At 39.0% G+C, this 21,351-nt stretch overlaps 1 protein-coding gene across 1 annotated transcript in view; it reads right to left on the bottom strand.

The window, feature by feature from the left end:
* stx8 (syntaxin 8) overlaps positions 1 to 21,351 on the bottom strand; it is an 80,063-nt gene that overhangs the window by 56,307 nt on the left and 2,405 nt on the right. The window contains exons 2-5 of the mRNA XM_062027003.1: positions 12,331 to 12,430; positions 12,164 to 12,258; positions 11,826 to 11,936; positions 771 to 904 (exon numbers count right to left, since the gene is read on the bottom strand). Coding sequence (XP_061882987.1) covers positions 771 to 904; positions 11,826 to 11,936; positions 12,164 to 12,258; positions 12,331 to 12,430 — 440 coding nt within the window. The remainder of the gene's footprint in view (positions 1 to 770; positions 905 to 11,825; positions 11,937 to 12,163; positions 12,259 to 12,330; positions 12,431 to 21,351) is intronic.

The raw sequence follows: 21,351 nt of genomic DNA, 5'->3' as shown, positions 1-21,351 counted from the left end.
ATCAACAAAGATGCATCAAACACAGTAAAACATATTCGCAAACGGTAGAAAACATCAACATATTCAACAAAATATCTGCCTCCGTCTGATACTTGCGTCTCAGGTTTGTTGCTGTGTAAACAAGCCCCGCCCATTCTTGTTCATGCCTGGTCTGCATGGAGCTGCAGTGATGTAGTTCCAATGGTTACCATAGTGACCAGTATGCCACTCAAAAGTGAAGATTCTGACCATTGGAATCATTTCTATAGTTTGGAAACGTCCAGCAGGCAGCCTTAAAAAATGTGTATCATGTTGTAGTATGCCCAAGTAGGTAACTGCCGTCTTTTTTTGCTGTTTTGCAAGACCCGTGTCAGTGACTTCAAACTTGACACCTCATTGGCTGGTTCTGAGACAGGATCGATTGCTTCAGTCTTAATTTACCGGAAGTGGGTCTTGTGTTTTGAAGCAGCAAATTTTTCTGCCCTGAATATTTTTACACTGAATCTTTAAACACTGAATTTTTAAACACAAATGCATTTTGTTACCAAATTGTTTTTCATAATTTGATGTAAAAAAAATTCAGATCATAAAATTCCAACGCAAAAAATTCAGTTACATAAATTCAGTGTAAAAAAAAAGCTTTCTTATTAAAGACATAAATTAACCTCCATATAAAGATAATTGGTGTTGAAGAAATATCTAACCTTAAACTTTAAAGCTTGTTGTTCATAACGTTATCCCCCCCTCCAAAATGTATGCATCAGTGCTGTAGGTGAATCCTGTAGATTTACCTTCGACGATTCGTTGTTGCTGCTGTTTAATCTCTCCAAAAGTCAAGCCCTTGGTTTCCTCTGTTTCATTAATAAGCCACGGGTTTGCTGTGACGTCTTCGCTCATTCCTGCTCCTCCTGCCATTAAGGTTGATCTTGAAGAGAATAAGAACAACAATACAATGATTCTTGGGTTGTTCTTGTTTTTTTTCTGCTGATTCATTATATACACCACCTTTTCCCCCAACAGAATACTAACTAAGCAACTGAGTGGTTGCTTAGTTAGTGGTCGATTATAAATATGTTAAAGTTAAAGTTAAAGTACCAATGATTGTCACACACACACTAGGTGTGGTGAAATTTGTCCTCTGCATTTGACCCATCCCCTTGTTCACCCCCTGGGAGGTGAGGGGAGCAGTGGGGAGCAGTGGGGAGCAGTGGGCAGCAGCGTAGCCGCGCCCGGGAATCATTTTTGGTGATTTAACCCCCAATTCCAACCCTTGATGCTGAGTGCCAAGCAGGGAGGTAACATTTCTTTATTTCGTATATTTGACCCGGTAAAAACTCATTGAGATCAAAATCCCTTTTTTAAGAGTGGTCTGGCCAAGAGGGCAGCAAAACAAAGTTAGAGAAATGCATATAACCACAAAAACAGTAGCAAACGCACACCTTGGTTAAAAAATTTAAATTAAAACATTTAATCAAATAAGTCAAAAAAATATCAAATGTTTCAGTAAAAACAAATTTTTAAAAAGTACAAAGCCCAATATAACTGGTTTCTGACCTTTTTTTTTAACCCTTTGCAAGGATTATGATTAATTCTTCACCTAAACAAAAAGATATGAACATTCCATCAGTCGTCATCCCGGTAGGGTCTCGAAGATCGACTGGTCGACTGGGTTGGTGACCCCTTCCCTACATGAACTACCCAGTGTTGAATAATACATCATATTGCTGTTATACTTTCGGGAAGTATTTATTTATTAAACAATTTATTTAACTTTATAAGAAATACAACTGTACGAAAAAACTCCCTGCACTTTCTGTTTTTGTTTGTTTTTATCTACTTGTTGTTGTTTTTGTTTTTTTCAAAACATGCTTAATGCATTTAAACAAAGTGTTACAGTTTGTAATAGTGTCATTAAAAATGTTGACGCCATAATTTAATTTCTATTGTAAATAGATCCCTACCAATAATCGGTATCCGCCTTGAAAAATACATATCGGTCTATCTCTATTACATCAATATTACATGTTATTATGAATGTGCTTGTTACTACATTACATATATACTTATATATGTGCATATAAAACCTTGATAGAGGTTGGATAATTTTAGAGCACTTTATAGGCCAGGGTTTATTCATAGGTTAGAATGCATAAAAAAAGAAAAACATATGTGGGCTTGTCTCACACAAGGATTGTGAATGATGGGCAAACATTAAAAAAAAGTGCAGTTCCCTTTTAAGGAAGTACAGTAGTTTAGGAATCAGAATGCAATTTTCATATTATTACATCAAAATACAAGTCAACACCGGCTATCATGCATCATCTTGTGACTTTGGTAAATAATGAAATTGCCTGATGAGGCCTGTCTACACATCTGTATACTGTTCACATCTGCACAACGCATGTTACTTTCACAATACTCTGCTCATTACACTTATAATAGCTGACCCCCTATGGATCACACAAAACATCACAGCATTTATTTACTCATTTTGATCGGGGGGGTCCCCAGGTTGCTTGGTGCAGCCTTTGTGTGCATGTTAATCTGTCACAGGACTGTGGAATGCTAGAGAGGTTTCCAGCAACAAAGCAACAGCCCAGAGAGCTTAAACACTGCAATGTGGTTTTAAAGCTATTCCTCTGCTGATTGCTTAAAGCTGTCGGTGGAAGTCTTGTGGTGACAGGTCGCTGTGTGAGTCTGACTTCAACCAAGTCTGCTCAGATCAAGTCGCCGGCGATGGAGACCTGAGCCATGCGGCGTGTCAGCCAATCGACATGTGAGGAAATACCATGAGAAAACTGATTGTTTCACTATTTTTATTTAAGAAACTGGGTATGGGCCACACATTACTTTATCTCATTTCGCAATGCAATGATTATTCCAAGCTGCTTTTCATGTGGTCTGTAATGCCTTGTCGATACGGTCAGCTGAGTCGCTGAGACAAGGCATTCGGTCTAATTTCTCTGACATGTTTGATTACTACAAGGCTGTGTGCAGACCCGCCACTTCATCCCTGCAAGTGCCCAGTGTGTGAAGATCCAATTAGCCAGTCAGTGGGGAACGCCAAAACCAGTCAGGCACATCTTTTGGCAGCCACAAAGGAAGAGACTGCCGCCAATGAGGCTTGAGCACCCTCGACCTGACTGAGCGACTTGGACAGAGGAGACTTAACTAATTATGATTATTTCCAGTGCAATCAAATACCAAGAAGAGGTTAGTGAATAATTGAGGAAAGGTGGTTCTAAGGGGCAATGAGGTGCAGTGAGCCTTCAAATCTCGGCGCCACATCCTTTTTTTGCTTCGTCTGAAATGGAGATGCTCAGAAGGCATTGTCTCGAGGATAGATTATAGACACCTAAGCAACATTCCCCCCTTTTTACCCCAAATTATCCAAAAAAAAGGGTGTCTTAGATTACTCAAGCATAGCAATCCCTTGCCCCCCCACAGTCAGTCCTCAAGAGACCACACAGTGGGAATGGCTTCCACCCACAAATCACCGTTATAAGTTAGATCTCACTGAGCAAACTGAAAAAGCATATGACCACATGACTAGAGTTTGCCAAGTAAATTTATTAGCAAGTGTCATTTGAGATATTCCTTTTTTATTCTTCAAGAGCCTTTTAAGTAATTGGGTGTGTGGTCTGTAAAAAGATGAAAGCATGCGCAAAGCACTGCTCAGCAGCTCAATCCGAAAATTCAAACTTGAAAGATTTCAGACAAGTTCACATTCGGGTTTATAACCATTGGTCCTGAGTTGGCAATTCTTTCCGCATCAAGCATAAAACCTCTTAAAACCAATAGCAGGATACACTAATCAGCAACTGCCGATAAAAAATACTGAACCTTGCTATAAATGAACACAATTACAATATTCCCCTGCAAGGTGCCTCAAAATGAAGACAGGCATCGACGCAATACACTATCAGTCAAAATTATTCTAATGTCACTGTACTTTACTACAGAATTACCAAGAAAGGAGGTATTCAAAAACCACTGGACAACTCAAGACACCTTTTCACACATCCACGTTGTTAATTAAGCACCTCATTATTCCACACACAACTGTTATATCCAAATAATGCATTCCCGCACTTATCCATACTCTTGTTAATCTTCACATTTGTACCCTGGACCTGTCCGAAAATATGTAATGTGTATTTATAAATGTATATATTCTGTATCCATAAAGCAGAATGCAATGAAGTTTAGCCAAAATTTTGATGGAAAATACTGTCAAAGAACCCAGTATTTCAAATAGGAGTAGTGATAATGATAATCAAAGAAAGCATTGGTCCAATAAAAAACAAGTAATTGCTTGCATCTAAAATCCCTGATATCAGCGCTCCGATACAAGCAGTCCTGCAGCACGTTTACTTTTGCTAAGCTCGACAGCCAAAAGCGCTTAAAGTCCTCAAAATTAGTAAAGTAATTTATAAAAGGTAAATATGGTAGGCTATAGGCTGCTAGAAGCTAGCAGCTACCTAGCCACTAAGCACACAATAGCACACAAGCTAGACCTATGTAATAAGTTGTTGGTATAAGTTTATTTCGAACAAATAAATGTCCTCAAGTGAACAATACTGCAGTCTAAAAAACAAGAATTGTGAATATAAACCAGTATCACCTTATTATAGTTGTATACTACGTACAGATACAAAGACTTCTTCTTTTCACTTTTGATATGATACCAATATGGAGCCTTGAGTATTGGCCGGTATGGATCGATACAATATCAGCACAAATCATGCATACTTTTGATATTCTGTAGTGTGGAATGTTATTAAAGATTTGATCAAGTAAAATTAGTCAACTAAACTTATTATTAACCATCTGGAATTTATTCAAGTTGTCTTTAAGTTGAACGTAATTTCGTCCACCTGTATGTCCTGTACAAACAGTTGTTTGACAATAAAGCTGACTTTGACTTTGACTTTGACTTAATTGTTTTTGGCAACACCTAGTAGCCACAATAAATCCTGATGTTAGGATAACCATCATTCAACCATTTAGTTGAATGACGCAGACACATTTGTTACCGGATACTTTCTGATTGATTGATTGAGACTTTTATTAGTAGGTTGCACAGTGAAGTACATATTCCGTACAATTGACCACTAAATGGTAACACCCGAATACGTTTTTCAACTTGTTTAAGTCGGGGTCCACTTAAATTGATTCATGATACGGATATATACTATCATATATACTATCATCATAATACAGTCATCACACAAGATAATCACATTGAATTATTTACATTATTTACAATCAAGGGTGTGGAGGGGGGAGTAGGATATGGACATCAAGTAGTGGACATAGAGAGAGAGAGAGAGATCAGAAGGCATAAGAAAAAGTATCTGCATTTGATTGTTTACATTTGATTATTAGCAATCCGGGGAGGGTGTTAGTTTAGGGTTGTAGCTGCCTGGAGGTGAACTTTTATTGCGGTTTTGAAGGAGGATAGAGATGCCCTTTCTTTTATACCTGTTGGGAGCGCATTCCACATTGATGTGGCATAGAAAGAGAATGAGTTAAGACCTTTGTTAGTTCGGAATCTGGGTTTAACGTGGTTAGTGGAGCTCCCCCTGGTGTTGTGGTTATGGCGGTCATTTACGTTAAGGAAGTAGTTTGACATGTACTTCGGTATCAGGGAGGTGTAGCGGATTTTATAGACTAGGCTCAGTGCAAGTTGTTTAACTCTGTCCTCCACCTTGAGCCATCCCACTTTAGAGAAGTGGGTAGGAGTGAGGTGGGATCTGTGGTGGAGGTCTAGAAGTAACCTGACTAGCTTGTTCTGAGATGTTTGGAGTTTAGATTTGAGGGTTTTGAGGTGCTGGGGTACCAGGAGGTGCATGCGTAATCGAAAAAGGGTTGAACGAGAGTTCCCGCCAGAATCCTCAAGGTGCTTTTGTTGACCAGAGAGGAGATTCTGTAGAGAAATCTCGTTCGTTGGTTAACCTTTTTGATTACCTTGGTTGCCATTTTATCACAGGAAAGGTTAGCCTCTAGAATGGAACCTAGGTAGGTGACCTCATCTTTCCTGGTGATAACAATGTCACCCACTTTTATGGTGAAGTCATTGACTTTCTTAAGGTTGATGTGGGACCCAAACAGGATGGATTCTGTTTTACCCAAGTGTATGGATAGCTTGTTGTCAGCGAGCCAGGTGCAAGTTCTACAGAGCTCAGCACTGAGGATTTTCTCCACCTGTGACTTGTCCTTGCCGGATACCAGCAGGGCAGAGTTCTAATACGCTTCTGCCACTTAGATTTGTATCTGTAAGAAATATGCAACTATAATTTTCTAATACTTGTTTGTATTGACAAATGTCATCTTTTAGACGTCAATATTGATAAATCAAGGACACTTAGCCTTATGTCTAGCTTGCGTGCTATTGTGTGCTTAGCTTTTGTGTAGCTGATCGCTCGTAGTAGCCTAGAGCCTACCATGTTAACCTTTTATAAAGGACTTAACTAAAATAGAAGAAAAGATCAACCTTGTGTGCTTATTGGAGGACATTTACCGTAATTTCCGGACTATAAGCCGCTACTTTTTCCCCTCGTTCTGGTCCCTGCGGCTTATACAACGGTGCGGCTTATTTACGGCCTGTTCTTCTCCGACACCGACGAAGAGGATTTCGGTGGTTTTAGTACGCAGGAGGAAGACGATGACACAATGATTAAAGACTGACTTTTCATATACTGGTAGGCTGGTTATTTTGATAACGTACAGGCGAGCACTTTGTATTACTTTGCACCGTTATATTATTTGTACTCTGCACGAATGCTGTTCGCCATGTCAAAGATGTGAAAGTTTGATTGAATGATTGAAAGATTTATTGTTAATAAATGGGACGCTTTGCGTTCCCAAACAGTCATCTCTGTCCCGACAATCCCCTCCGTGGTAGCAGGAACCCCTATATACTACGGTAATTACACCTCAAAACCCTGCGGCTTATAGTCGGGTGCGGCTTATATATGGAGCAATCTGTATTTTCCCCTAAATTTAGCTGGTGCGGCTTATAGTCAGGTGCGGCTTATAGTCCGGAAATTACGGTAGATGTTAACTGTCCGTCCAGCTTTGCACAAATAAACAAGCTGCAGAACTGCTTGTATCGGAGCTTGTACTAGAGATTTCAGATGCAAGCAAATTGCTTTTTTGCTGATATCTGATCGATATCAATATTGATTCTGGACTCTTCTAACAAAGGTATTGGTTCACAGCACACAAATTATACAAAGGGGACAGAACAGGTGGCTGACAGTTTTGAGTTATAGCCCATTAATAGAAATTGTGTAAAGGGTAAGAAGCTCAATGTATACTGTACATTAAGGTATACATGTGGCCTGGAGGTGTAACATTACCCTCTTACATGTGAGCTACATATAGGAACTACAACAGATTCTGTACATAAAAATGTAATTACAACACCCTACCCGTTAATGACGTATTTACAACTATTGAAATGTATCAAATAAAATAAACAGCCTCCTTTACAAAACAGAATAATAAAAGGTACTTACATAGATGAATGCGTGGGGTTGCTATTGTAGTAATAATAATAATAATAATACGACAATACCTAAAATAGCTGCTTTGTATGTCCATAGAAAATTACTTGTAACAACCTATGAACACACTAAGGATAAACTGCTTAGCTTTTGCCATATATATGTTATTAAATGTGTGTTAATTACTAGAGGTGCCAAGTATACGTTCAATGGTGCAAAGCCAACAATCTCTTTGAATAAAAAAAAGAAATGTGAGCGGAAGCCATATGCCAGGCTGGCAGACAGACCGACTTTCTTCCGAGTGATAGCACAGCGAGGGGTGGTGGCACATGGGGTCAATTCTGAGTTCACACTGGGTGCACAGACTTGTAGAAAGTTAGTGACCAGTGACACATCATCAAAGCCCAGCTCAGAGCTTTTCGACCTCTCTGGTCAAGGACATCGACAAGAGAATGAGGATTCATTATTTTTAATTAGGCATCCAGTCCTGTCTTTTCTCCCTTTTAAATAAAACAATTGTGTCTTCCAAGCAGATTGGCGCCGGATGATTCATGGACTAGTGCTTGATTTGGCTCTCATAAAAATGGTTGACAATGACAAGACAGTCAGAGTAATGAAATGCTGAATTTGCTCCTATAGTGGCCACAATGTATTTACTCCACTGCAGACAGGAGCAAACATGTATTTGTAGAAATTAATTTTTATATTAATAAAATACATTTTATAAATAAACTGTGCAGGGTGATTGGAAATAACCCCCCTTTTTTAGACTCAACCATATACTATAACTTCTTGTATTCACCATTCAAGTTATTAGGATTTGTTAGGATTACAATAATTATGACTTTGATTATTCTATATTGTGTCATGGCCTTTGTTCCTCACTTAAAGGGGACTTGTAATACAAAGCCCACTTTTATTATCTGTTGGTACCTGTTCTTGTGTATTTGTGATCTACATATGTCCCAAACATTTCAACCCAAACCATGGAGGCATGACGGAGATATTTACTGTATAAAACAATATTGCTTTCCTTCATACTTCCTCCAAACGAGCTGTGTGAAATTTGCCCAATTTGTGACATTTTCCTCAAGTGTGACGGAAGCGGGTATCTCCAAATACTGTATGGTAGAGATTTACCCAACGAGCTTTGCACGAGTCCGCCACCGTAGTCTGACAGAATAGTCAGTAAATTCCTTATTTTTCTCTATCTTCTTGATGTGGGGCAGACTGGCTCGTACATGTACATGCATCCTCCACTGTTGCCATTTCTAATACAAAGTAATGTATAGCTCGAACTTATATTTGTTAGTAGACTTCATATGGCAGCCCAAAAAACTACAACATGGTTTGAGGATGGTCTATAAAACTTCATCTATGCAAAACTTTGACTAAAGAACCACATTACATGTTATGTAGACCACGAGGAAGGGTTTTAAATGTAGAAAATAATTCATAATATGACTCCTATAAGGGTAGATAGTCGTCACTTTATTCCCTCATAATTTTCTTATCCGCTTGTCACACCTTAAATAAATGCAGTCTTAAAACCATCAGTTCAACACCTTGCTAACTTTCTTCCTCCCACCACCAGATTGCAGTTATCTTTTTGTCAAATTATTATTTTTTTTGTTTCAATCCCTAATTAGTTTCTGGTCAGCGTTATTTTCAGCAGTGCTGCTTCTGCTTTGGAGCAAAACGTTAAACTCCCACAGTAAACGTCAGCTTTACAGATGCCATGTGTCGTCTGTACAAGCAGTGTTTAAGACCGCCATCTCCACTGACACGGTGATATCAGGCATAGTAAAAGGTATTTGCAGCCATCTAGATGGGGAAAACAGGAGGTGTGGCGTTTATTTATTCGACCAGATGAGGCATCCAGCAAGACAACATTAGAGCAGAGGTCACTATTTGAAGAACAATACTAACTGAACCATACACCACACTACTTGTGTCCTTGTGTGACTTAAACATAACCTGAACCATTGCTCTAACACTTTTTGTGGTTGTTAGAGGCCACAACAACTAGTGGGGGCCACGTGACTATGGGGACCGATAACTTTGATGGACTGACAATTATACTTTGTTCCTGCTATACTTTTATTCAGCGGTGAGTCAACATGGCCTTTGTAATAGTTTTAGTTCGGTTTAGCAGCATCCCTCCCGCGTCCATTCAAAATTCCTTAGAAATAATTGATAACTTAGCATTGATTTAAACGACGTCAACGTGACAGACTTGCGTCCGTATTTCCAAAACAAATGTACTATAAGTTTATATTGTAGCCAAACCTTTTCCAATAACATACAATATCTAAAGAGCATTAGGGTTTTTTTTTAAAAGCTTTTGTCCATTTATTGTGTTATGTTTACTTTTTAATAACAGTTTTGAATTGGCTTCACTGTGGTAGGAGATAAACACTTTTCTTTCCACTTGGCTTTATCAACTTATTTTTTTAATCTTTTTTATACAAACTCCGGACATTATTTAAAATATAAACACATGAAAATTTAACATATTGGATTGAAATGAATTGTAGTTGTCAATATAGTCTTTTTCTATTGTTCAGACGTGATTATTTATGATAAATATATATCTTTACATAACTTTTAAAATATTAAAAATATATTAGGTCTTAATTTCTAATTATTAAAGTACTTAAACTGCATTTTTGTTGGTTGTGCAACTTGTGTCTCTTATGCACACACTCAGGCTCACATAGTCAAATCTACTTCTGGTCGCCAAGAGTTATACAATAAACTCTTGTTTATTTCTAATATTTGCTTCCATGCCTGGCTGTGGAAAATTAATTTCCGCAAAAATAGAAATTATTCATGATAAATAAATATTTTAAAGCTAGAGCATAAAGAACTGTTTACAACTTTCAAAGTAGGTTGTTCAACATTAAGAAAGCCCTCAAGACATGATATAACCGCAATATAGTTACCTTTAAAAGCCGCAAACTTCGAAGCGTGATGTAGTGACGGACGACTGTGTCACAATACTCACTAAGTGAGTCAGCTCTAGCTCCTTGCATGTTACACAAATAATATTAAAGGAGAAATGCAATTTTTTTTAATCTTGCCTATCATTCACGATCCCTATGTAAGACAAGAATACATATGTTTTTCTTTTTTTATGCATTCTAAGTCATAAAATAAGGCTAGTCGGAGGTGGCTAACAATGCATCACTATTTCACCCATTAAGCCCTCCAAAAAATATCTAAAAACCGCTAACCATACTCCATTTTGATCTTGTGACCTGAATATTAACCAAGTATTAGCGATATTGTTATTATAAGTGCTTACGCAGAAAAACTATTTTTGATCACAGAGAGCTAATTAGCTTATGGAGATGTATTGACATAATGAGCCGGTAAGATGCTACATCGCCTCTGAGTTGGTGATGGTTTATTCTCGATTACAAATCATGCCTCTCACCTGGATAGTAGAAGGATGTGGCCATAAACCGAGAAGTTGGTCAACTTTGACATCCAATTTATACACGGAGATGGAGAGAACGACACGAAGACGCTTGTTTGCGGCAATGCTTTTTTAAAAACTTGAGTCAGCATTATGATTCATTCTTCATCTAAATGGCAAGATATGAACATCCCATCAGTCGCCATTCCAGTGATAGACATTTTACAGTAAGTGATTGCTAGTAGTTTATAAATCTTGTTCAGCACTTCGCAATAGTGCTGCATGATGCTTAGTGTTTAGCTTCTGTTAAGCATACAGCTTCTAAAACTTGTAGCTCATCCTCCTTATATTCAGGCTCTTAAATGGAAGGTTCTGGATCATCATTTGCCTCAAAGTAGTCTTTGTTGTCTCTCATGAAGTCTGCCATGATTAGTAGTGTAACTGTTGTTGAAAGGAAAAACTAATGTTCTGGTGTGTCTGTAAAATTAATATGCCACCGTATGCTTAAAATTAGCAAAATACGTAAATATTACATGTTATTATGAATGTGCCTGTCATTACATAACAAACAGTATATAAGTACAGCATATATAAAAGACAATGATGAAGGGTTTTGGATGTTTATAGAACGCTTTATAGGTGGAATAGGGCGACTCCCTTCACCTTAATTGTTAGCTGACTTTTGCTAGCTTTTATTTACGAGTTAGAATGCATAAAAAAGGAAATGTATGTCTGTATACACGTATTCTTCTCTTACACAGGGAGTGTGAATGATATGCAAAATTCCCCCCAAAAAGTGCCGTTCCCCTTTGAAGACCGTAATGGGGCCACAGACAAAATTGTATTTAGGGCCACAAAAAGCTTATGTAACACTTACTCACTTCAAGTACAATAATAACCCTTGCTTTTAATACCTGGAAGGTCCAGGCTCTGCGACATCGCCTTTAAATGTGGCATTGAGCTGTTTCTCCCTGGTCAGCAAGTCGTCAATGAGATTCTGTCGCCGGTCACCTTCTGACTGCATTCTGATGAGTTCTCATTGAGGCAGAAACACTTCATAGTCATAAATATATGACAGAATTACAGTTGCAGAATTGGCCCAAGAGCAGGCCAGCTTTGCAGCTTATGACTGTTTTAAAATACTCTGCTGCCCTCTATTGGTAATGTCATATCACTACAAGAACCTTTAACAAAATCTTTAGTCTCATGGCTTCTATTTAGAGATAAAACAAGGCAAAGAAAAAAAGGATACATGCGTCGTGATGATGAAGCCCTCAACAAGTTCTCTTTAAGCTGGGCGATATTCTGTTTGAGCTTCTGCAACGACGCCCGTAGTGTCATGTTGATCTGAAAAAGACAACATGACATGAAATAAAATAAATAATTGAAGCACTGTTTTTAGCAATGTCAGCACATTACCTTGGCGGGGTTACCCCCTGTCCTTTGCTGCCTGTTCCGTTCATGGATGTTTTCAGCAATTTCTTGTGCCAGCCGACAAGTAGCGTCATAATTTTGTAACCTAAAGAGCGAGGGTTGGAATATGTGAACAAGGTCTGTGTTGGACCGTTCAAACCTCAGTAAGTTAGCGGTTTCTGGAAAAGTTTAGCAAAACATCAACGCAAAACAAGAGATATTCTGGTGAGCTAAATTGGTCAATGTATGTTTTGGTCATTTAATTTTCTTTTTATGAATGGAAATTGAAAAAGGACTGTGTTTTTTATTTCATTTTAAAATATTCTTTTTTTATTGTTGTTGATGAGCAGTAACTACATCTAAAAATAACAGTTTAATTTTCAGACACGGATACTTTTTTTTCACACGGACGTTTTTTTTTTCAAAATAATTTAGGATATTTACTTTGGGCCTGTGACTGTGGTTTGATTGATTGATTGATTGAAACTTGTATTAGTAGATTGCACAGTACAGTACATATTCCGTACAATTGACCACTAAATGGTAACACCCGAATAAGTTTTTCAACTTGTTTAAGTCGGGGTCCACATTAATGGCTAGAGTGGCTAAAGTGAGACCGATATAAACATAATTTTAGACATGGCACAACGAGGACTGACATCTACAGAAATGTCTACACACATATGAAGAGAATTGGAAAAACAGACGGATGTGTTTTTTCATATTCTAACACAAAAACCAGAAGTAGGGGTTTAAATTCAGGACCATGACTTACCTGTAAGAAATAATACCGTACTATAGTGTTACTATAGTGGGTGATCAAATCCTTTTGTGCCTCCACTTTCGTGTGATTTCTGCAGATGTCAGTCCTTGTTAGGCCATGTCTAAAATAGTTTCTGTGTAGGGCTCCAAATACATTTTAGCCAGGCACACGGTTATGGAGTGAAATTACCGCCAAAATTCCAAGAAGACAAAATTGTTTTTACTCACGCCCAACAATTCACAAGTAAAAAAAAATAACATTTTCTGCAACTAAAAAAAAACCCTTTGCAAGTATAAAAACAATGTTCTTCAATTTAAAAAAAACGATCCGTAAGTATAAAAACAATTTTGTTAAAGTTAACATTTTTGGCAGTATTATGCCACTCTTTTGGCAGTAATAATCCACCCTGTGAGATCCACACACTTGAACTCATAGCCCTCGCAACTGCACTCTACACTAACACGTGGCCGTCAAAGCTCCTGTTATTGGCGCATGGTGCCGTCTGCCAAAAATAATAAAGAATAAGAACAAGCTTAACCTGTAGGTTAACCGGTAAGTTTCAGGGATGTGAGCAGTCTTTAAAAAAAAGAAAATTGAGAAAAGAAAGAGGAACTTTTTTATCAGCACAAAATGCTGACTGACACGCAAACCCAATATTTTTTGTTTTTTTTACTTGCAAACCGTTTTTTTACATTCAGAAAAAGATGTATACTTGTGAATGTTTTTTTTGATTGAAGCAAATAGTGTTTAGACAAGCGAATCATTTTTTTTACTTGCAAAACAAAAAATTATATTTGCGAAATGTTTTTTTACTTGCAGGGGCTGTATAGCTCGGTTGGTAGAGTGGCCGTGCCAGCAACTTGAGGGTTCCAGGTTTGATTCCCGCTTCCGCCATCCTAGTCACTGCCTTTGCGTCCTTGGCCAAGACACTTTACCTACCTGCTCCCAGTGCCACCCCCACTGGTTTAAATGTAACTTAGGTATTGGGTGTCACTATGTAAAGTGCTTTGAGTCACTAGAGAAAAGCACTATATAAATATAATTCACTTCACGGTTTTTTTTTCAACTTGTGAATATTTTTTTTCATTGAAGAACATTTTTATTTTACTTGCAAATCGTTGGGCGTGAGTAAAACCATTTTTTTGTGTTTGTGGCGTTTTGGTAGTCATTTTGCTCCATACACAGGTACCGTAATATCCCGCTTTTATTTTGAAAATTAACATTTCCGGTGTCAGACTATTAAAAACACATGTTTTCCTCCGTTTGTTTACTAGGGAATTTTATTTTTGTGATATGAAATATCAAATGAAAATCAAACCGTTTATTATATGTAATTATTACTATTTAACACAAAAAAGGGAGAACGCTTTGTTTTATTATCATCGTTTTTGCATTTTAAAATTAAGCTCAAATAAACCGATCGTTTTTAGTGTTTGAATTATTCAATTATTATTCCAGGCGCACTCTTTTTAGTGCGCCTGGAAGAGCGGCAGCACATCACAGTAGCTCCTTTGAATTCTTTCCTTTTACTTTATTTTTGGTATTATGCTTAACTTTTCTTGCCTTTTTTTAATCTCTTACCTTCCATAAACCACTAATTATGGTTCTTGGGCGCTTTTGTGTGTTTTCGTTACTGTTCTTTTTCTTTTCGGGCCGTTTTGTGTTTGGCTTTGATCAGCGGAGCAGCAGACCTTTTGTTTACACCCGCGAGGAGCTGTTTGCGCTCTCCTTACCAGCGCTATGGGGAACGCGGCCGGACCTTCCCGTGGAAGTACGGAAAAAGCGCAGGGGACGCCGTGCCGGCATAAAGATGAAGGAGCGCAGAAGGAAATTTAAGCCTGCAATCCCCTCTGTCCTCGTGGGGAACGTGCGGTCTTTGGCGAACAAAATGGACGAATTGTTTGGGCTCGTCCGAACTCAAAAGGAGTACGCCGTGTGCAGCATCATGTGCTTTACGGAGACTTGGCTACACGCGGACTTCCCGGACCACAGCGCGTCTTTACCCGGCTTCACAACCTCACGGGCGGATAGAAGCACACTCCGTAGCGCATACTTGCCAACCCTCCCGTTTTTAGCGGGAGAATCCCGATATTCAACGCTTCTCCCGACAAACTCCCGGTATTCAGCCGGAGCTGGAGGCCACGCCCCCTCCAGCTCAATGCGGACCTGAGTGGGGACAGCCGTTCTCACGTCCGCTTTCCCACAATATAAACTTGCCTGCGTCATAACATCTACGGCTTTTGGGAGTGCACAACAAGTATTAGTAGACGCAGCAGAAGAACGAGGAACAAGATGAAGAAATACAAATACGCTTGCAAGTTCCAAAGCGAATGGAAACAAGAATTTCAATTCATCCAGGACAGTTCGAAGGGGAAGGGGTAATGTTGCCTGTAAATTTTGTAGAACAGACTTCTCAATTGAACACGGTGGCCGAAATGATATAATCATTCATGAACGGAGAGCGAAGCACAAGGCGGCGGCGGCAGCGCAGCACCGGTCACAGTCCAGTATTATGGGCCACCTCGCAAAATGGAGACCCGATGGTGTAATACAGGGGTGGGCAATTAATTTTTACCGGGGGCCGCATGAGCAACCCGAGCACTGCTGGAGGGCCACATCGACAATATTTCAATTAAATTTTGCTCAATATTATTTTTTATATATACTGTAAGATAAATAATAATAATAATTAATAATAATAGTAATACTTCAACATAGTGTGTGTAACAGCATTCCATGACTAATATAAATAAATTAACATTAATAATAAATGACAGTAAAATAAGCACACGTATGACTGAGGAGTCATAGTGTAACTTTGTGTGGTGTTTGAGTTGTCCGACTTTTTGTGTGGCCATAAACGCACCAGTGGTTTAGTGCTATGCGTGTTGGTGACAGATGACAAGTTGGTTTTGGCCTGGTTTGTACGGCAGAAAATGACTAGTTTTTCGAGATAGAAGTGTTTTACTTATGTTTTTGGTGTGGTTATGGCCGAATATAAACAGTTTTGCTCAATAAAGTGATCGATATAATTCCTGGCCTCGAAGCATCTCGATAGACGTTACAATAATTGAACGGTGTTCAATTGAACGGTGTTGACGAACACCGTTAGGGCCGCTTGTTGTCACTGTCACTCAAAGTTGCATTGCAAAATTACATAGAATAAATATGTTTATTTTGTTTAGAATTCAGATGGGATTTGATTTGGTGCGCGGCATATATTTGCTGCGCGCAGCAGACGCTTGAGCAGTGCGAAATTGCGCAGGCACGCACCTTAGAGGGAACGTTGCATGGCAGTCCATGTCTTGTTGGAAACACGCCATTCTTCATCAACTTTTCTCTTTTTAGCGTCTCGGGTGTAAACCGTGCATCACTTGTCGCTGCATGTGCACCTTCACTCGCAGGTTACACACGGACACACGCCCATAAATAATACTTTTCAAAATAAAAGCAGCACAGTTGTATTGCGCGCACGACATAGATGTTTTTTCAACTTTATTTTGTAATTAATGATTGCAGCTGTTCACATTCACTCACAATCACGCACACGCATACGTCCACACGGAAGTAATACAAATAACGATTTTCAAAACAAAAGCAGCACCGTTGTATTGCACACTCGACATAGATACTTTTTAAAATGTATTTTGTAATGTATAATTGGCCTCACGCGGGCCGGACAGGGACGCACAAAGGGCCGGATGCGGCCCACGGGCCGCAGAATGCCCAGGTCTGGTGTAATATATGCCGAGACAAAGATGACTATGCTGATAGCTGCAAGCAACATCCCATTCTCATTTGCGGATGTTTACAACAAATCCGTGAAGAATATGTACCCGGATTCAGAGATCGCTTGCCAGTACTCAAATGGCAGAACAAAGGCGACTCAAATAGTGAAAGGTAAGTGGGTTTTTTTTAAGTAAGCAGCAAGTACAGTACAGTTAGTAGAACAACTGTGTTTTCATTACTGTGTATTTGATAGGTGCCATTGCCCCGGAATTGGACAAGGAAGTGATGGAACTTTGCCAAAACCAACCCTTTGGTCTGATGTGTGATGAAAGCACAAGCAGAAAGACGGATAAAGTATGTATTTTGTATTTAGACTTCTCTTGTAAAGTAATGTTGTGGCTGCTGTGAAAATTGCTTTCTAAATATATTTATATATATTTTGTTTTTTTTAAGGAATTTGTGATATTGGCCAGGGTTTGCGATCCGAAAACTGAGGAGGTGGTGACGAAGTTTCTGATGATGAAGTAAACATGATTATTGTGTTATCCAAAGCTAACTAACTGATATCCCATCATACAATGGCTGTAATTTTTGATCTGATCATGTGTCACAGGGCAGTGAGAGACTTTTTTGTAGCTGTGACCACAAAGATGATGACTGCATTCCCCCTCGACAACATCATCCTCCAAAACCTGATTGTGTTGGACCCAGAGTCACGGCATCAGTTTTCCACAAACTCAGGTGCATCCCCTTTTTTAATTGATGGCAGTAGTTGTTTAATAATCAACTTCAGAAGTTATAGAGCAGGGGTAGGGAACCTATGGCTCTAGAGCCAGATGTGGCTCTTTTGATGACTGCATCTGACTCTCAGATAAATCCTAGCTGACATTGCTTAACACGATAAGTAATGAGTAATTCCGCTGGTCATCACAGTGTTAAAAATAACCACGTATCAACCAGACTACAAAACCATGCAGCATTAATGGTAAGAGGTATTTAATTTATTATTGGTTACCTTCAGAATAACAATGTTATTAAAAAGAAAAAGAGACTTATTGTACTCTAAAAATGTTGGTCTTACTTAAAAATGCACGCACTTAGTTGTATTCAGAGTTAAAGAATATTATATGGCTCTCACGAAAATACATTTTAAAATATTTGGCTTTCATGGCTCTCATGGCTCTCTCAGCCAAAAAGGTTCCCGACCCCTGTTATAGAGGATAAGACTAGAGAAAGCAATTATATCCCAAGCTCACTTGTGCTTAATTTGCTCATTTTCATTTGCAGTTATGGAGCTAGGAAAAAGTCTGCCGCAGCTGCGATTGGACCTGACCAGCCTCCGGGTACAAGTACTGGAGTACCAATTACTTGCCAGGGAACATCTTCCCCAGGAAGCAAGGATTGACCGGTTTTGGGCCATGCTAGGGAGAGATGGAAGATTCCCCACACTCGTGCATTTGATGAAAACACTTTTGTGCGTGCCACACAGCAATGCATCATCAGAGAGGGTGTTCAGTATGGTTCGAAAAATAGTGACAGAGAATAGAAAGAGAATGGACAATTCAACCCTTAACTCACTTAAGGCTGAAACGACGCGTCGACATAGTCGACGTCATCGGTTACGTAAATACGTCGACGCCGTTTTTGTGTGTCGACGCGTCGCATATTTACGTCACACTACCGTCATGGCGGAGCGCAAAGCAGACTGTGCGAGCGAGGGGAAAAACGCACGCCAAAAGTCGTCAAAAGTGTGGGAGTATTTCAATACACAGCCTAATAATGTTGTTGTATGCACACTGTGTCGAGCGGAAATGGCCTGTCATAGCAGCACAACGGCTATGAACGAACATTTGAAAAGAAAACCATCAGCCATCAACTAGTCAATCGTCCGCGTTAGCATACGTTGTCATCATTACACAAAAACATGAATGTGTCATTTGTATCTGCTAGGGGTGTAACGGTATGTGTTTTGTATTGAACCGTTTCGGTACGGGGCTTTCGGTTCGGTACGGGGGTGTACCGAACGAGTTTCTAAGCTAAAGCTAACTTTAGCTGCTAAAGTCTTAACAAGTTGCTTTGCTCCTCTGCCTCTGTCTCAGCACGCAGCATTGTCCCACCCATACAACCATCTGATTGGTACACACGCAGCATTATCAGCCAATCAGCAGTGCGTATTCAGAGCGCATGTAGTCAGCGCTTCAGCGTCGAGCAGATAGGTGTTTAGCAGGTGAGCATCAGGCAGCGGACTCTCCCCAAATGATAATAAACACCTCCCAGTCAACTACTAGTAACATCACTATGAGCCCGTTGACCTACTAGAAACTTAAACTGGAGCTCAGCTCACTCGCAGTCCTGGCTTGAGGTGAAGGCTAATTACCTCTCAGTTCCAGCCACATCGACCCCTTCTGAGCGCCTATTTTCAGCTGCTGGGAATATTGTAAACAAGAAAAGAAGCAAAGCAAGTAGACATGCTAACCTTTCTTCATTACAACTGTTAGTCACTCACTGGAATGAGTAGAATTGGTTATTGTGTACTGTGTTGGACTGGATGTTTATTTTGCACATTTTAAAAGCAATACTTAATGTTTACAGTGCTCCAGAATATTTAGATTGGCACTTTTTTGTATTGGATGTTTATCTTTATTTTTGCACATTGTAGCAAATAAGCAATACTTTCACTTTTGTTGAAATGTTTACACTGTTGTTACAGAATATTTCGTTTTGCACTTTTTTGTATTGGATGTTTACTTTTATATTTGCACATTAAAAAGCAAATAAGCTACTTTTAATTTTGTTAAATGTTAAAAGTTTTAAATGTTTACATTCTTACAGAATATTTTGTCATGTTGTTGTCAATGTTGACTGAGTGGCCATACTTTTTTTTTTGTAAATAAAAGCCATGCCTTTTGAAAAAACTGGCCTACTTTTATTTTTTCATCTTCATTTTAAATAAAATAAAATAAAAAATAATCGGTATAAGGAAAAAGAATCTATAGATGAATCGAAAAAAATAATCTATAGATTAACCGATTAATCGAAAAAATAATCTATAGATTAATCGATAGAAAAATAATCGTTAGCTGCAGCCTTAAACTCACTCCTTTCCTGCAAAATAAATTTCACAGATGCTGCCCACAGCTATATTCCTTCAAAGGCTGTGCTTCTAGCTGCAAAGCATTGTACTTTCAAGTACAACAATGAGTAGATGAGTGTTGTGTGTGTGTGTATATGTGTAAATAAATGAACACTAAAATTCAAGTATTTCTTTTATTTATATTTATATATATATAATAAAATAAATATATATATATAGCTAGAATTTACTGAAAGTCAAGTATTTATATATATATATATATATATTGAAATACTTGAGTTGGTGAATTCAAGCTATATATAATAAAATAAATATATATATATATAGCTAGAATTCACTGAAAGTCAAGTATTTATATATATATATATATTGAAATACTTGAGTTGGTGAATTCAAGCTGTAAAATACTCTCCTCTTAACCACGCCCCTGCCCAGCCACGCCCCCACCTCCCGATATTGGAGGTCTCAAGGTTGGCAAGTATGCCTTAGCGGTAAGAAAAAAGGCGGCGGGATTGCCATCTTTGTGAACGAGAGGTGGTGTAATCCTGCTCATATTACTGTAAAGGAGTGTGTTTGTACGCCGGACATTGAACTTCTGGCTGTTGGAATTCGGCCATATTATTTGCCAGGGGAATTTACTTCTGTAATCTTCATCAGGGTGTATGTTCCTCCTTCTGCTGACGAAACTGCTGCTTGTGACACCATTCACGTCGCTGTTGCTAAGCAACAGACCAAACATCCAGATGCCCTCATTCTCATTTCGGGTGACTTTAATCATGTTTCTCTGGACTCTATTTTACCCACTTTCCATCAATATGTACACTGTGCAACACGGGAAAATAAAACTCTGGACCTACTGTATGCTAATTCAAAAGATGCATACAGCGCCACTGCCCTGCCCCCCTTGGGACGGTCTGATCATAATCTGGTGCTTTTAACACCTCATTACGTTCCTGCTGTGAAGAGGCAGCCCATCTCAACTAAATCAGTGCAAATGAGAAGCATTGAGGCTGGCATAGCCTTACAAGACTGCTTTGAGACTACAGACTGGGAAGTACTGTGTAAGCCTCACGGGACAGATATCAACAAAATCACAGACTGCATCACTGAGTACATCAATTTCTGTGAGGACTCCATCATCCCGACAAAAACTGTCCACTGTTACCCAAATAACAAGCCCTGGATCACCAGCCAGCTAAAGATGCTGCTAAATAAAAAGAAGCGAGCCTTCAGATCCGTTGATCGGGACGAGTTGAAGAGGATTCAGTGGCAGCTCAGAGTTAATCTTCAAGAAGGGAATGATGCCTATAGAAGGAAGCTTGAAGCTAAACTCCAACAAAACAACACTCGTGAGGTTTGGAAAGGTATGAAGGCCATCACAGGCTTCAACAATAAAGCCAAACTGCTGGATGGGGGTGCAGATAGAGCCAACGAGCTGAAT

This window comes from Entelurus aequoreus, linkage group LG18 (genome assembly GCF_033978785.1).
Source record: "Entelurus aequoreus isolate RoL-2023_Sb linkage group LG18, RoL_Eaeq_v1.1, whole genome shotgun sequence".
NCBI classification, from domain to species: Eukaryota; Metazoa; Chordata; class Actinopteri; order Syngnathiformes; family Syngnathidae; genus Entelurus; species Entelurus aequoreus.
Note: the sequence above shows the minus strand (reverse complement) of the source record. Positions and strands in the feature narration are given on the sequence as shown.